At 57.2% G+C, this 16,801-nt stretch overlaps 1 protein-coding gene across 1 annotated transcript in view; it reads left to right on the top strand.

Moving 5' to 3' along the window:
• Positions 1-15,717, top strand: part of LOC132084430 (fibrillin-2-like) — a 67,792-nt gene extending 52,075 nt beyond the window's left edge. Inside the window, exons 40-64 of the mRNA XM_059489498.1 lie at positions 100-249; positions 534-605; positions 1,381-1,506; positions 1,788-1,913; positions 2,580-2,705; positions 3,012-3,128; positions 3,220-3,348; positions 3,750-3,869; positions 4,128-4,253; positions 4,331-4,483; positions 4,756-4,821; positions 5,080-5,205; positions 5,452-5,571; positions 6,071-6,193; positions 6,569-6,700; positions 7,605-7,730; positions 8,186-8,392; positions 9,268-9,393; positions 10,451-10,573; positions 11,724-11,840; positions 13,394-13,522; positions 13,922-14,041; positions 14,550-14,781; positions 14,889-15,057; positions 15,343-15,717. Of these exons, the coding sequence (XP_059345481.1) occupies positions 100-249; positions 534-605; positions 1,381-1,506; positions 1,788-1,913; positions 2,580-2,705; positions 3,012-3,128; positions 3,220-3,348; positions 3,750-3,869; positions 4,128-4,253; positions 4,331-4,483; positions 4,756-4,821; positions 5,080-5,205; positions 5,452-5,571; positions 6,071-6,193; positions 6,569-6,700; positions 7,605-7,730; positions 8,186-8,392; positions 9,268-9,393; positions 10,451-10,573; positions 11,724-11,840; positions 13,394-13,522; positions 13,922-14,041; positions 14,550-14,781; positions 14,889-15,057; positions 15,343-15,717 (3,536 nt within the window). The remainder of the gene's footprint in view (positions 1-99; positions 250-533; positions 606-1,380; positions 1,507-1,787; positions 1,914-2,579; positions 2,706-3,011; positions 3,129-3,219; positions 3,349-3,749; positions 3,870-4,127; positions 4,254-4,330; positions 4,484-4,755; positions 4,822-5,079; positions 5,206-5,451; positions 5,572-6,070; positions 6,194-6,568; positions 6,701-7,604; positions 7,731-8,185; positions 8,393-9,267; positions 9,394-10,450; positions 10,574-11,723; positions 11,841-13,393; positions 13,523-13,921; positions 14,042-14,549; positions 14,782-14,888; positions 15,058-15,342) is intronic.
• Positions 15,718-16,801: the final 1,084 nt, after the last annotated feature.

The following is a 16,801-nucleotide window of genomic DNA, read 5'->3' as shown; positions in this document are numbered from 1 at the left end:
GAGTGATGGCTTGGGCTCCATTTGGAGGCCTTTCCTGCCATCCCTGGGGCTGGCAGTGCCACTCCCAGGGCTCTCCCAAGCCTGGCACTGCCCTTGCAGACATGAGGAAGAGCGTTTGCTACCGCAACTACAACGACACCTGCGAGAACGAGCTGTCCTTCAACATGACCAAGAAGATGTGCTGCTGCTCCTACAACATTGGCAAGGCCTGGAACAAACCCTGCGAGCCCTGTCCCACCCCTGCCAGCGGTAAGTGTCCCCACAGGGTCCCTGTGCCACTCCTAAGTGCCCTCACAGTGTCCCTGTGCCACCCCTGCCCACCATAAGCCTTCCCATGTGATCCCTGTCCCATCAATTTTCCCATTTTCCCATGAAATTTGGGGCATGAGCACCAACAAGTGAATGGGGAGGAAGGAGAGCGTTCTGGGGGTGACTCCCAGCACAGTGGGGAGCCCCTGGTGCCTCTCAGAGCCCAATTCCAGCACTCCTGGCCCTCCCTGGGCACTGCCATGAGCTCGGTGTTCCCTTTCCAGCCGAGTACCAGATCCTGTGTGGGAACCAAGCCCCTGGATTCATCATTGACATCCACACTGGGAAACCCATTGGTGAGTGAATCCTGCATCCCATGGGGCCAGGGCTGCCCCTGTCATCCCATGGGAGCTTCTTTCTTAGGGAATGAAAGGTTGGGGCAAGGAGAAGAGGCTTGGCAGTGCCAGGGACTGAAGAGGTGGAGATGAGTTAATCTTCTTTCCTGGGAAGGAAGTGCAACAGAAGGAGATGGTGGGACCCTAGAGCCATCCCAATATTCCAGTGACCCCCTGGGCTCCCCATTTCCATCCCCAGAGCTGAGCTGTTACTGCAGGGACGCACTCAGGGCAAGCAGGGGCCGTGTCCTGGGTGGAGCCTTCCCAAAATGCTGATGCTGTGGAGCATTCCTGGGATGCAGGGATGGGATGATGATGGTGTGGAGCATTCCCAGGATGTAGAGGGTGGGATGCTGATGTTGTGGAGCATTCCTGGGATGCAGGGATGGCATGCTGATGCTGTGGAGCATTCCTGGGATGCAGGGATGGGATGATGATGGTGTGGAGCATTCCCAGGATGCAGGGTTGGCATGCTGATGCTGTGGAGCGTTCCTGGGATGCAGGGTTGGCATGCTGATGCTGTGGAGCATTCCTGGGATGCAGGGATGGGATGATGATGGTGTGGAGCATTCCTGGGATGCAGGGATGGGATGATGATGCTGTGGAGCATTCCCAGGATGTAGAGGGTGGCATGCTGATGCTGTGGAGCATTCCTGGGATGCCAGGGTTGGGATGCTGATGCTGTGGAGCATTCCTGGGATTCAGAGGGTGGGATGCTGATGTTGCACTGGTGCAGATATCGATGAGTGCAGCGAGATCCCGGCCATCTGCACCAACGGCGTCTGCATCAACCAGATCGGGAGCTTCCGCTGCGAGTGCCCCATCGGCTTCAGCTACAACAACATCCTGCTCATCTGCGAAGGTACCTCGGGAATTCCGGGGAGTTCCAGCTCCTCCTGGCTTGGGACACTGCCACGGGGCTGTGGCAGCTCCACGGGGGGATTTTTGGGGTGTCCTGTTCCACAGAGGGGATTTTTGGGATGGCCCGCCCAGCACTGGGAGTCGCACGCCCCAATCCCCGTGGTCCTTTCCCGAGCTGTTCCCACCGGGATCAGTGATCCCAGCCCCGCTCAACCATTCCCGGGATCCCCCTGCATTGATCCCGGTGCCACCCCAGTGTCCCCGTGCCCTCTGTCCCCGCAGACATCGACGAGTGCAGCAGCGGGGAGACGCTGTGCCAGCGGCACGCCGAGTGCGTCAACATCCCCGGCAGCTTCCGCTGCGAGTGCGCCACGGGGTACCGGCTGTCCCCAGGGGGAGCCTGCGTGGGTAAGGACACAGCTGGGCAACACACCTGGGGCACACCTGGGTACATCTGGGGCACACCTGGGTGAAACACCTGGGCACACCTGGGAAACACCTGGGATACACCTGGGACACACCTGAGCTCACCTGGGACACACACCTGGGACACACCTGGGTGCACCTGGGATACGCACCTGGGAAACACCTGGGACACACCTGGAAATACCTGGGCACATCTGGGAAACACACCTGGGACACACCTGGTCATAAGTGAGCCACTCACATCTGAAAAACACACCTGAGACACACCTGGTCATACCTGGGACACACCTGGGAAACACACCTGAGACACACCTGGTCATACCTGGGACACACCTGGGAAACACACCTGAGTGTACCTGGACACACCTGGGACACACCTTGTCATATGTGAGCCACTTACATCTGAAAAACTTACCTGGAACACACCTGGTCTACACTTGGTCATACCTGGAGACACTTGGGAAACACACCTGGGACACACCTGATCACACCCTGAACACACACCTGATCACACCCCCCTTTTTTGGGATGACAGCACATAAATCTCATTGTCTGTCAAGTCACCTGTCCAGAACCATGGGCGGGGCTCTGCTCTCCCCACCTGTCCCCTCCCTGCCCCTCACCTGCACCCCCTGGGCCCCGTTCCAGGTCGCAACGAGTGCCAGGAGATCCCCAACGTGTGCAGCCACGGCGACTGCGTGGACACCGAGGGCAGCTACGTCTGCATCTGCCACAACGGCTTCAAGGCCACCGGGGAGCAGACCATGTGCATGGGTCAGTGTCGCATCCTTGGGTCAGTGTCACCCACCCTGGGTCAGTGTCACATCCCCCGGGTCAGTGTCACATTCCCTGGGTCAGTGTCGCTCCACTGGTCAGTGCCACACCAGGGGGACACAAGTCCCTGACACTCCAGGGTTCTGCCAGGGACAGCTGAGTGTCCTGCCCTGCAGCCTGTCCCCAGGCTGTCCCTGTGCTCTGCAGCTTGTCCCCAGGCTGTCCCCAGGCCCTCCCCAGCCTGTGCCTGTCCCCAGGCTGTCCCTGCAGCCCCCTGGCCTCTCAGGTGTGTCCCTGTCCCCGCAGACATCGACGAGTGTGACCGCCAGCCCTGCGGCAACGGGACCTGCAAGAACACCGTGGGCTCCTACAACTGCCTGTGCTTCCCTGGCTTCGAGCTCACCCACAACAACGACTGCATGGGTGAGTGCCCAGCCCTGGGGACACCCCTGGGGCCGGCCCTGCTGGCTGTCACCCACGGGTGACACCTGGCACTGTTGCTGTGGCTCTGCAGACGTGGACGAGTGCTCGTCGCTGGTGGGGCAGGTGTGCAGGAACGGGCAGTGCATCAACAGCGTGGGCTCCTTCCAGTGCCTGTGCCAGGAGGGCTACGACCGCACCCCCGACGGCAAGAACTGTGTGGGTGAGTGTCCACCCCAGTGTCCACTCCATGGCCAGGGTCCTCTGGCCTGCCTGGTGCTGTCCATGTGGTCCCCAAGCTGCTCCCAGCAGTTCCATTCTCCAGAAGCACCCGCAAAGTCCCCTGGAAGCAAAGCCAGCTCATTGAGATGCCCATGGAGAGCTGGGCTGGCCCCTCCCTGCCTCCATCTCCCTCCAGGCCTGTCCCTCCCTGTGCTGGGACCTGCAGGCAGTGGGAGGAACATCCTGTTCATGCCCCAAAGTCCTACCAGGGATACCCTGAGAACCATCCTGGAAATATCTCCCCCATTCCACATCACCTTTGGGGCAAGGCGGGGCCTGGTGCACCCTGAGGTGCTCAGAGCAGAGCCCAGACCTCACCCCTGGCTGTTTTCCCCTCTCCAGACATCAACGAGTGCGTGAGCCTGCCCGGGACCTGCTCCCCTGGCACCTGCCAGAACCTGGAGGGCTCCTTCCGCTGCATCTGCCCTCCTGGCTACGAGGTGCAGAACGACAACTGCATTGGTAAGGCCTGCCCTGTGCCCCCATCACAGCCCCTGCACACCCCATCTGTCCTTCCTGAGGGGGTCAGGGCACCCCAGGGGGGTCAGCACCCCCAAATCCCTGCAGGGAGCCAGGCAAGCCCAGCCCTGGTGGCACAAGAGGCTTTGGGGCGTTGCAGTGCCCATTTCCCCTACAGGAGGGCTGTGGGGTGGGGCAGGGGCGGTGCTCACCCGCCTCACCTCCTCCAATGACCCCTGGCTGTGTCCCTGCTGCTCCCAGACATCAACGAGTGCGAGGAGGAGCCCAACATCTGCCTCTTTGGGACGTGCACCAACACCCCCGGCAGCTTCCAGTGCGTGTGCCCGCCCGGCTTCGTGCTGTCCGACAACGGCCGCCGCTGCTTCGGTCAGTGCCCGATTCCTGGGATTCCTGCAGAATCCCCGGAACCTCCCTGACCTTGGCACGTCCCCATCCTCCCCCAGACACCCGCCAGAGCTTCTGCTTCACTCGCTTCGACAACGGGAAGTGCTCGGTGCCCAAGGCCTTCAACACCACCAAGGCTCGGTGCTGCTGCAGCAAAATGCCCGGGGAGGGCTGGGGAGACCCCTGCGAGCTGTGCCCGCAGGAGGGCAACGGTAGGGAGGGGACAGGGACACGGGTGTCCCCAGGGGAGCAGGGATGGGTGTGTCCTCACGGGTGTGTCCTCATGGGAGAGAAATGGGTGTGTCCCTATGGAGGGATGGGTGTGTCCCCATAGGAACAGTGGCTGTGTCCCCACGGGAGAGTCCTTGGTGTGTCCCCACTTCTAGAAGCCTTCAAAGCCCGTTTCAGCTGCTGGGAGCAGAATCCCATCAGCACATCCCGCGTTTCTTTGTCTTTTCATTCCCGCTTTTCCTTTCTCTCCCAGTTGCCTTCCAGGAGCTGTGTCCCTATGGCCACGGGGCCATCCCAGGCCCAGGTGACACCCGGGAAGGTGAGGCTGTGTGGAGGGACGAGCAGAAGTTTGGGCTGGGGGTTGTTGCTTGGAATTGATGAGTCCTGGGCTGCTGGAGAGCAGGATGGGATCTTGGGGGGACACACCAGACTGGGCACCCCAAATCCCCCAAACTGCTCACCAGGGCTTCATCCTTCAGCTCTGCAGAGGAAATGAGACTCCCTGAGCATCCCGTGGCAGTGCTGAGGGGACAGGGGATTTTGTGGCCGTGTGAAGCTGCAAATTTTCCATTTCCAGATGTGAACGAGTGCTCGGAGAACCTGGGGGTGTGCATCAACGGCGCCTGCATCAACACCGACGGCTCCTTCCGCTGCGAGTGCCCCTTCGGCTACAACCTGGACTACACCGGGGTCAACTGCGTGGGTGAGGCTCTGGGGGGGCCTGGGGGGTCTGGGGGGTGCCCCGCTCCCTCCTGTTCCCTCCTGCTCCATCCCCATCACTCCAGAGGGGATGGATCCGTATGTGCACGTGGAGAGAGGGAATCGCTGCTCCCTCACCCCTTCCCTTCCATCCCGGCTCTGCTGGGACACTTGGAGTGCTCTGCCTGCAAGAGCCCAGCCCTTCCCCATCATCCTCCTCCTCCTCCTCCTCACGTTCTGTGCTCCCCAGACACCGATGAGTGCTCCATTGGCAATCCCTGTGGGAATGGCACCTGCACCAACGTGGTGGGAGGCTTCGAGTGCGCCTGCGACGAGGGCTTTGAGCCGGGGCCCATGATGACCTGTGAAGGTAATGACCTGGGGGCCAGCCCCTTCATTCCCACCCCACTGGGCTTTGTGGGACCCCCTGCTCCCTGTCTGGCCCAGCCCCTTCATTCCCACCCCACTGGGCTTTGTGTTACCCCCTGCTCCCTGTCTGGCCCAGCCCCTTCATTCCCACCACCCTGGGCTTTGTGTTACCCCCTGCTCCCTGCCTGGGCCAGCCCCCCATGGGTGGTGTGGAAAGCTGGGTGAGGCTCCTCTCCATAGTGGGCTCCTTCAGCTCCCTCTGGAGCCCAGGAGGAAGCCTGGAGCCCTGGATGAGCACAGGAGCTGCCTCCCCAAGGACCAGCAGCCCATTCCCCCCAAAGCTGCTGGGACACCAGGGGTCTGTCCCTCTGCAAGGGCAGAGACAGCAGGAGGCTTTGGTGGAGCAAAGCTCTGGTGTGGGATGGATTGCCAGCAAGGTGGATGTGCCCTGGGGAGCTCCTGAGGGCACCCAGGTGAGTTCTGTCCTCTCCTCCCTGCAGACATCAACGAGTGCTCCCTGAACCCCCTGCTCTGCGCCTTCCGCTGCATCAACACCTTCGGCTCCTACGAGTGCACCTGCCCCTCTGGCTACGCCCTGCGGGAGGACAGGAGGATGTGCAGAGGTAAAACCCCTTCTGCAGCCCCCAGGGCACGGCCCAGACTGCCCCCAGCCCCTGCACCTGGCCAGGTGGGAATTCTGAGCTGGCTTTTCTCACCATCACCCACCTCGGTGTCCTGGCAGGAAGGAATTGTTCCCTGGGAGGGTGGGCAGGTTTCCCAGGAAAGCTGCCCCTGGATCCTTGGAAGTGTCCAAGGCTTGGAGCAGTCTGGGACGGTGGAAGATGTCCCTGCCATGGCACTGGATGAGTTTCAAAGTCCCAACTCATTCCATGACACTTTTTAACCTGAGTGCCAGCCAGGCTGGCTGAGGCTGAAGGGATGTGTGGGGCAGTGCAGGCTGGCAGGGCTGGCAGGGGCTCTGATGGGTCTCGTTGCAGATCTGGACGAGTGTGCAGAGGGGCTGCACGACTGTGAGTCCCGGGGGATGCTCTGCAAGAACCTCATCGGCACCTTCATGTGCATCTGCCCTCCTGGCATGCAGCGCAGGCCCGACGGCGAGGGCTGCACAGGTACCAGGGGCATTCCTGGGGCACTCCTGGGGCACAGACAGCAATGTTCCTCTCTGAGGGATCATCCACAGACTTGTGCTTTACATCCTTCTTTGCTTTACATCCTTCTCTGTTATACATCCTTCTTTGCTTTACATCGTTCTGTAGTTTACATCCTTTTCTGTTTTACATCCTTGAGCTCCTCCCTGGGCTTTCCCACATGTCACAACTTTCTGAGTGTCCCAATAGGACACACAAAACCTTTGTCCATCCCTGGAGCCGCCCTGGGCCAGGTGTCCTTGCCTTTGAGTATTTCTGAGTGTTCCAAGCTGCCTTTGGGATGGGGAGGAATGAACAGCCCAGAGCCGCACGGGACAGAGACAGCTCCAATCCAATCCAGTCCAGTCCAATCCGGTCCAACCCAATCCAGTCCAACTCAATCCAGTCCAACCCAATCTAGTCCAACCCAGCCCAACCCAATCCAGTCCAACCCAACGCAATCAAGTCCAACCCAATCCAACCAACCCAACTCAACCCAACCCAGTCCAACCCAATCTAGTCCAACCCAATCTAGTCCAACCCAACCCAATCCAATCCAGTCCAGTCCAACCCACTCCAACCCAACCCAACTCAACCCAATCCAGTCCAACCCAATCCAACCCAACCCAACCCAATCCAATCCCAGCAGCAGCTGGAGCATGGCCAAGCCAGGGAAGCTGAGTTCTGGCCACCCTGCCCTGGAAGAGCTCTGGGATGGGTGGATGTTTTCCCCATGGAGGAACCCCAGGTTGAGGTTCCTCCCAGCTGCCCAAAGACACGGAAGGGACCCTCAGGGGCTCAGTGAGGTCTCTCCACGGGCAGTGGGGAGCCGGGCAGGTCTGTGCCTGCCCTCAGCAGGGCTCTGAGTGTGTGCTCCTCCCTGCAGATGAGAACGAGTGCCGCAGCAAGCCGGGGATCTGCCCCAACGGGCGCTGCGTGAACACGGCCGGCAGTTACCGCTGCGACTGCAACGAGGGCTTTGAAGTCAGCGCCTCGGGCACCGAGTGCATCGGTAATGCCCTGCTGGGCTGCTACAGCGCCCCCCGGCACCACAGGCAGATTTTTGGAGGTTCAGAGGGGCTCAGAGAGCGGGAAGGGACTGGGGACAGGGACACAGGGGATGGATTCCTGCTGGCAGGTGGGATACTGGGCAGGAGTTGTTCCCTGGAGGGTGGGGAGGACCTGGCACAGCTGTGGCTGCCCCTGGAACTGTTCAAGGCCAGTTTGGATGGGATTTGGGACACCCTGGGACAGTGGGAGGTGTCCCTGCCCATGGCAAGGGTGGCACCAGGTGGGTTTAAGGTCTCTCCAACCCAAACCTCTCTGGGATTCTTTGCTCCTGAGCAGGAAAGCTGTTGCAGCATCCCCTTTATCCAAACTCCCCCAGGCTCCCTGGCACCACCTGGGTTCCCCCTGGTGCTGGCACTGCCCCAGAGCCTGAATTCGTGTCCCCCTTTCTGTGCCCAGACACCCGGCAAGGCTTCTGCTTCACGGAGGTGCTGCAGACCATGTGCCAGATGTCTTCCACCAACCGCAACCTGGTCACCAAGTCCGAGTGCTGCTGCAACAGCGGGCGCAGCTGGGGCCCCCAGTGCGAGCTCTGCCCCCTGCCTGGCACTGCCCACTACAAGAAGATGTGTCCCCACGGCCCTGGCTACTCCACGGATGGCAGAGGTCAGTGGGGCACTGGGGTGTTTGCTGGGTCCCCAGGATGGAGGAGGAAATGATGAATCTGACTCCATGCTCTTAGAAGGATATGATATGATATGATTAATATAATATAATATAATATAATATCATATAATATAATATAATATAATATAATATAATATAATATAATATAATGTAACTTTAATGACAATATACAATATTAATTATATTTATATTAATATATTAATATAACAATATATTAATATTATGTTAATATATTAATATATAATATAATAATGTAATATAGCATATTATAGATTATAACGTATATTAATATATTAATATTTATATTAATGTATTAATATTAATAATATTAATATAATATAGATTTAGTAATATACAATATATATTATATTATATTATAGTATATTATATTATATTATAGTATAGTATATTATATTATAGTATATTATAGTATAGTATATTATAGTATAGTATAGTATACTATAGTATATTTATCATAGTATAATATAGTATAGTATAGTATAGTATAGTATAGTATAGTATAGTGTAGTGTAGTATAGTGTAGTGTAGTATAGTATATTATATTAATTAACAGAGTCCTTCACTCAGCCTCCATCCCTGCTCTGGGGACAAACCCCACACACCTCCAGGGAATGTGCAGAAGATTTCTGCTTTGTGACAGCTGAGCCACAAATCCAGTTCATCTTCCCAGCTCCCACTTCAGCAGGGGGATGTTTATTGCCACTTGTGAGCTGCCAAAATAACCCCCAGACACTTGAGCTATGTGAATTATCTGATAACGAACACCAGATAAGCTTTTTGTGGGGAGTGAGCTGTGCTGGCACTGACAGCTCCTCCTGTCCCTCTCTTCACAGACATCGACGAGTGCAAGGTGCTGCCCAACCTGTGCAGGAATGGGCAGTGCATCAACAGCATCGGCTCCTTCCGCTGCCACTGCCGCCTGGGCTACACCCCGGACATCACGGGCACTGCCTGCCAGGGTGAGCCGGGCACTGGGCACAGCCCCACCAGCCCCGGGTGATACAACCCAGATATTGGGCTTATCTCAGAGTGATGCAGGCCATTCCGGGTACCTCAGTCCCTCTTGGAGACAGAGTGCCCGAATACCCCGTCAGCTGGCTACCCTTAGCAAGCTCAGTGATTTCAGCTCTTTAGTGATTTCAGCTCTCTTGGGATTTCAGCTCTCTCAGGATTTCAGCTCTTTGCTGGCTCGCTAGGGCGCCTTTGGCTGGGGCAGAAGCAGATGGGGAGAGAGGAGAAGGAGAGGTCCACAGCGATGGTTTATTGAGGGATCTGTGAAGGGTTCCAGTGACAGCTCTTCTTCTGTCAGATGGGCTAAAACAGCCCCTTTTATAGGGTATAGGGGGATCCAAGCTTTCCCAATAGTAAGGGTTAGGGAAAAGTGGCCTGTGGGGTTACAGAGATAACCTATGGGTCAAGACAGAAGACAGGAGCTTATTTTGCTGTCTCATCATAACTCAGCAGTTCCTGCTGTTAAATCTCAATCCTCCATGGAGTCTGCTACACCTGGGCTGCCCTTCCTGGTCCTTAACCCCACCTGGGACCCACCCTCCCCTCGACTCCCCAGAGCTGTGGGTCTGGATCTCCGCCCTGTTCACTTCCAAGTCTTTCTTTAACTCCTTAAAAATGAGTTCAGTCTTCCCCGAGCCTAGGACTGGGATCTGAGCTGAAATCTGGGAGCTGCCAGCCCCTTCCAGGCAGCACAGCTGGTTCCAGGCAGGCTGAGCGCCCTGCTGGGATCCAGATGTTGGCATAAACATCTGGAATCACAGCGCTCTCCCTGCAGGATTTGTCACAGATTTGTTGTGCTGGCTCGAACTGAGCTGCTCCCCCAAAGCCCTCAGCTGCTTCCTGGAGAGTGACAATGGGGTGTTTATCCAGGAATGCTGCAATCCATGGGGATATGTCAGCCCTGAGCACAAAACCTTCTGTTCAGGAGCCCCTGAGTGGGCTGGGAGGGGTGGAGGGGACCCTGCCCAGCAGCACAAGCTGATGTGTTTTGTCCCTGGAGTGCAGATCTGGACGAGTGTAACCAGTCCCCAAAGCCCTGCAACTTCATCTGCAAGAACACCGAGGGCAGCTACCAGTGCTCCTGCCCCCGGGGCTACGTCCTGCAGGAGGATGGCAAGATCTGCAAAGGTACAGGAGCAGGGAGCTGGGAGACAGGGGACAGGGCAGCCAGATGTGGAAAAACATCAGCAGGAAGATGTGGGGAAAGGTGCCACGCGTGAGGGTTTGACCCTTCCGCGCTCCAGGTGTGGCTCATCGGGGGAAAAATCCTCTTGGTTCCGTCCTGGAGATTGCACAGCACATCCTGAGCTCCAGGGAGCTCAGAGGGATGTCCCCAGCACGTGGCATTGTCACCAGCCAGGCTGGGGCTGTGCCCACCCCACAGTGTGGGAACCTGGCCTCAGGGTCTGGGAGAGCCTGTGACCTGCAGGAGAGGCAGGGGAACACCCCTGCATCTTGCTGACGTGTCTGTGTGGGGTGGGAAAATAATGGGGAAATTGGGGGAAATTAATCAGGAAAATTTTGGAGAAATAATGGGGGAAAATGGGAAAAATCACTGGGAAAATGGGGTGAAATAATTGGGAAAAATGGGGGAAATAATTGGGAAAAATGGGGGGAAATAATTGGGAAAAATGGGAGGAAATAAGTGGGGGAAATGGGGGGAAATAATTGGGAAAAATGGGGGAAAATAATTGGGAAAAATGGGAGGAAATAAGTGGGGAAAATGGGGGAAATTATTGGGGAAAAATGGGGGAAAAATAATAGGGAAAAATGGGGGAAAATAATTGGGAAAAATGGGGGGAAATAATTGGGAAAAATGGGGGGAAATAATAGGGAAAAATGGGGGTAAAATAATTAGGAAAAATGGGGGGAAATAATTGGGAAAATTGGGGGAAAATAACTGGAAAAAACAGGGGTAAATAATTGGGAAAAATGGGGGAAAATAATTGGGAAAAATGGGGGGAAATAACTGGGGAAATGATGGAAAATGAATGGGGAAAAATGGGGGAAATAATTGGGAAAAATGGGGGAAAATAATTGGGAAAAATGGGGGGAAATGGGAAAAATAATGGGGAAATTGGGAGAAAATAATAATGGGCAAAACTGGGGGAAATCATTGGGAAAAACAAGGAAAATAATGGGTATGAGGTGGGGACAGGTTTGTCCTTCCCCTGGGAGAACTTCAGGGGAGCTGGGGCTGCTGCTGTGCATCCAGAGGGACACTGAGGTGTCACAGCCTCAGAGGGGACAAACTGAGACCTTCTCCTTGTCCCCCCAGACCTGGATGAGTGCTCCACCAAGCAGCACAACTGCCAGTTCCTCTGTGTCAACGTCATCGGGAGCTTCAACTGCAAGTGCCCCCCTGGCTTCACCCAGCACCACTCGTCCTGCATTGGTGAGTGCAAAATTCAATTCCTGAGTGAGTGCCCAATTCAATTCCTGAGTGCCCAATTCCTGAGTGAGTGCCCAATTCAATTCCTGAGTGCCCAATTCCTGAGTGAGTGCCCAATTCAATTCCTGAGTGCCCAATTCCTGAGTGCCCAATTCAGTTCCTGAGTGCCCAATTCCTGAGTGCCCAGTTCAATTCCTGAGTGCCCAATTCAATTTCTGAGTGCCCAGTTCAATTCCTGAGTGCCCAATTCCTGAGTGAGTGCCCAATTCAATTCCTGAGTGCCCAATTCCTGCCCTGCATTGGTGAGTGCCCAATTCAATTCCTGAGTGCCCAGTTCAATTCCTGAGTGCCCAATTCAATTCCTGAGTGCCCAATTCCTGCCCTGCATTGGTGAGTGCCCAATTCAATTCCTGAGTGCCCAATTCCTGCCCTGCATTGGTGAGTGCCCAATTCAATTCCTGAGTGCCCAGTTCAATTCCTGACTGCCCAGTTCAATTCCTGAGTGCCCAATTCAATTCCTGAGTGCCCAGTTCAATTCCTGAGTGCCCAATTCAATTCCTGAGTGCCCAGTTCAATTCCTGAGTGCCCAATTCCTGAGTGAGTGCCCAATTCAATTCCTGAGTGCCCAGTTCTATTCCTGAGTGCCCAGTTCAATTCCTGAGTGCCCAGTTCATTTCCTGAGTGCCCAATTCCTGCCCTGCACTGGTGAGTGCCCAACTCCTCAGTGCCCAGTTCCTCAGTGCACAATTAATTCCTGCTCTTCCCGTTCCCACCGAGCTGCTCTGGCTCAGCAGAGAATGTGAGAGAATTCCCAGCCCCCAAACTCCCCAAACTGAGCCCTGTCCCTCTGCATCACCCTGCCAGTGGCTGCATTGCCCCTCTGCTGCTCTGCCTCTCCATCTGAGGTGGCCACAGGGCCAGGGGTGGACATCCAGGTGGCCAGGGGTGGGTTTCCAGGTGGATTTCCAGATGGATTTTCAGGTGGCCAGTGATGGATTTTCAGGTCACCAGGGATGAACTTTCAGATGGTGAGGGATGGATTTCCAGGGGTGGATTTCTAGGTGGTCAGGGGTGGATTTCCAGGTGGATTTCCGGGTCACCAGAGATGGATTTCCAGGTGGATTTCCAGGTGGTCAGGGGTGGATTTCCAGGTGGAATTCCGGGTGGATTTCCAGGTCACCAGGGATAGATTTCCAGGTGGCCAGGGATGGATTTCCAGGTGGATTTCCAGGTGGCCAGGGATGGATTTCCAGGTGGATTTCCAGGTGGCCAGAGATGGATTTCCAGGTGGATTTCCAGGTGGCCAGAGGTGGATTTCCAGGTCACCAGGGATGGATTTCCAGATGGCCAGGGATGGATTTCCAGGTGGTCAGGGGTGGATTTCCAGGTGGATTTCCAGGTGGTCAGGGGTGGATTTCCAGGTGGATTTCCAGGTGGCCAGGGATGGATTTCCAGGTGGATTTCCAGGTGGTCAGGGGTGGATTTCCAGGTGGAATTCCGGGTGGATTTCCAGGTGGATTTCATGGCCACAAAGCCCTGCTGGTGGTGTTTTGCAGACAACAACGAGTGCACAGCCCAGCCCTCGCTGTGTGGAGCCAAGGGGCAGTGCCTGAACACCCCGGGCAGCTACAACTGCGAGTGCCAGAAGGGATTTTCCCTGGACAGCTCCGGGGTCAACTGTGAAGGTGGGGCTGGGCCCCCAGGGAGCTCCCATGGGGAGGAACTCTGAGGTTCCCTGAGGAGCCTCGGTCCTGATGGGAACTTCAGGAGTGTTTGGACAATGCTCTCAGGGATGGGGTGGGGTTGCTGGGGGGTCTGGGCAGGGCTGGGGCTTGGACTGGGGGATCCCTGGGGAAGGGAATGGTGCCACATTCCAGCAGGAGAGATCTCAGAGCAGAGCTGGGGACAGCTCAGGCCACAGCTGGGATCAGGGACCATCCCAGCAGGGCTGTGTGGGAGCTGGGGGTGTCACTGCAGGGCCAGAATGGGGCACAGGAGCAGCCTGGAGGGTGCCAGGCGGGTCCCTGAGCCCCCCCAGGCCCAGGGGACAGTGTGTGAGGTCCCTGTGTGTCCCTTGGGTGCAGATGTGGACGAGTGTGACGGGAACCACCGGTGCCAGCACGGCTGCCAGAACGTGCTGGGCGGGTACCGCTGCGGCTGCCCCCAGGGCTACGTGCAGCACTACCAGTGGAACCAGTGCGTGGGTGAGTGGGGGCACTGGGGAGGGGTGCCATACCTGGGGAGGGGTGCCATACCTGGTGGAGGTGTCCCTTACCTGTGGGGTGCATTCTGTACCTGTGGGATGCGTCCTAAGGAGTGTATCCTGTACCTGGGGGAAGCGTCCCATACCTGGGGAAGGTGTCCCATACGTGTGGGGCGCATTCTGTGGGGTGTATCATGTACCTGTAGGATGCACCCCACACTTGTAGGGTGTATCCTGTACCCATGGGATGTATTCTGTACCCATGGGGTGTATCCTGTACCCACAGGAGTTACCCTTTACCTGTGGGGTGTATCCTGTACCCATGGGAGTTACCCTGTACCCCTGGGATGCACTCTTTACCTGTGGGATGCACCGTGTCCCCGTGGGATGCACCCTGTACCCATGGCTGCACCCTGTACCCGTGGGCTGCACCCTGCACCCATGGGTGACACCCCACGGCTCTGCGACTCCCTGACTCCCCCATTCCCCCCCTCTGTGTCTCCCTGCAGATGAGAACGAGTGCTCCAGCCCCTCTGCCTGCGGCTCTGCCTCCTGCTACAACACCCTGGGCAGCTTCAAGTGCGTCTGTCCCTCGGGCTTCGACTTCGACCAGGCCTTCGGGGGCTGCCAGGACGTGGACGAGTGCTCGGCCGGGGGCAGCCCCTGCAGCTACGGCTGCTCCAACACGGACGGGGGGTACCTGTGCGGCTGCCCCGGGGGGTACTTCAGAGCAGGGCAGGGGTAAGGCACATCCACGTGTGGCCCTCTGGGCGTTTCCCACACGGAGAACGCGGGAGTGCTGACGTTTCCGTTGGATTCATGGATTCCCTCTGCTCTCCTGCCACCAGCCACTGCATTTCTGGCTTGGGGTTTGGGAAGGGACCCTACCTGCCTGCGCCCCAGGAGGAGGATGAGGACAACCTGCTGTCCCCCGAGACGTGCTACGAGTGCAAGATCAACGGGTACCCCAAGAGGGGCCGGCAGCGGCGCAGCGTCAACGGCACGGAGAGGCACCAGGTGAGGAAGCCAGGGCATCTGGAGGGGCTGGAGCAAGGCAGGGGCTGGATCCCTTCAGGAACAGGGCCTGGAGTGAATCCCGTTACCCCAGGGACTCCTCTGTCTTGTTTTTGGGCACAAACCCGTGCTGTTTGTGTGTTAATTTTGCTGTTCCCAGCAGGATCACGCCACTGCGAACCTGGCCAGCACGGTTCTCCCTTTATTCAAAGAGAGTCAGGACTCCTCTGTCTTGTTTTTGGGCACAAACCTGTGCTGTTGGTGTGTTAATTTTGCTGTTCCCAGCAGGATCACGAGGTGAACCTGGCCAGCATGGACGTGGAGGCGCCGCTGTCCATGGCGCTGAACCTGTCGGAGCTGGCGCACAAGGAGCACATCCTGGAGCTTCTTCCAGCCCTGGAGCCGCTGGAGAACCGCGTGCGCTACGCCATCGCCCAGGGCAACGAGGAGGGGCTGTTCCGCATCCACCACAGGGACGGGCTCAGCTTCCTGCACCTGGGCCGCAAGAAAATCCTGCCGGGCACCTACGTGCTGGAGATCGTCAGCGTGGGCCTGCCCCGCCGGCGGGAACTGCACAAACTCGAGGCCGACAACCACCTCGACTACTTGGCGGGGGAGCTGGGCCAGGCACTGAGGATGAAGCTGCAGCTCCAGCTCTACTAAAGCCACCAGAGACCCCCCCCAGTCCCACCCGACAGCGCAGCCCTGCCCCTCGCCACCCACCCCGGCAACAACGACGGGATCCTCTCCTGCCACCGCCGCCGCCACCGCTGGGACAGCATGGGGATGTCCCTGTGGGATCAGCCACCACAGGAACTGTCCTTGTAGGATCAGCCACCACCAGGACAGCCATGGGGATGTCCTACTAGGATCAGCCATGGGAAACATCCCTGTGCGATCAGCCTCCACAGGAACTGTCCTTGTAGGATCAGCCACCACCAGGACCTGTCCTTGTAGGATCAGCCTCCACAGGAACTGTCCTTGTAGGATCAGCCACCACCAGGACCTGTCCTTGTAGGATCAGCCTCCACAGGAACTGTCCTTGTAGGATCAGCGACCACCAGGACCTGTCCTTGTAGGATCAGCGACCACCAGGACCTGTCCTTGTAGGATCAGCCACCACAGGAACTGTCCTTGTAGGATCAGCCACCACCAGGACCTGTCCTTGTAGGATCAGCCTGCACAGGAACTGTCCTTGTAGGATCAGCGACCACCAGGACCTGTCCTTGTAGGATCAGCCACCACCAGGACCTGTCCTTGCAGGATCAGCGACCACCAGGACAGCCATGGAGAATGTCCTGCTAGGATCAGCCATGGAAAATGTCCCTGTGGAATCAGCACCTGCTGGGACAGCCATGGAGGATGTCCTGCTAGGATCAGCCACCACCAGGACAGCCATGGGGATGTCCCTGTGGAATCAGCCATGGGAAACGTCCCTGTGGGATCAGCCACCACAGGAACAGCCATGGGGAATGTCCCTGTGGGATCAGCCATGGGGAATGTCCCTGTGGAATCAGCACCTCTGGGGATGCTCTGCTCTGGGGACCAAGCCCGAGCCAGAGCTCACAAAGCTCCCAAAAGCCAAAGAGTCCAAACTCCTGAGCAGGGACTCCCCTCCCTCTGCTCCCACCTCTCCCCCTTATCCAGGACACTCCCAGCTGAGGATCTGCTCATTCCCGGGATAAAGGTGCTGATTCCTGTGATTAAGATGCTCATTCCCAGGATAAAGGTGCTCATTCCTGGGATA

Source organism: Ammospiza nelsoni, chromosome 27 (genome assembly GCF_027579445.1).
Source record: "Ammospiza nelsoni isolate bAmmNel1 chromosome 27, bAmmNel1.pri, whole genome shotgun sequence".
NCBI lineage: Eukaryota > Metazoa > Chordata > Aves > Passeriformes > Passerellidae > Ammospiza > Ammospiza nelsoni.
The sequence above is the reverse complement of the archived record's forward strand: the minus strand, read 5'-3'. Positions and strand labels throughout refer to the sequence as shown.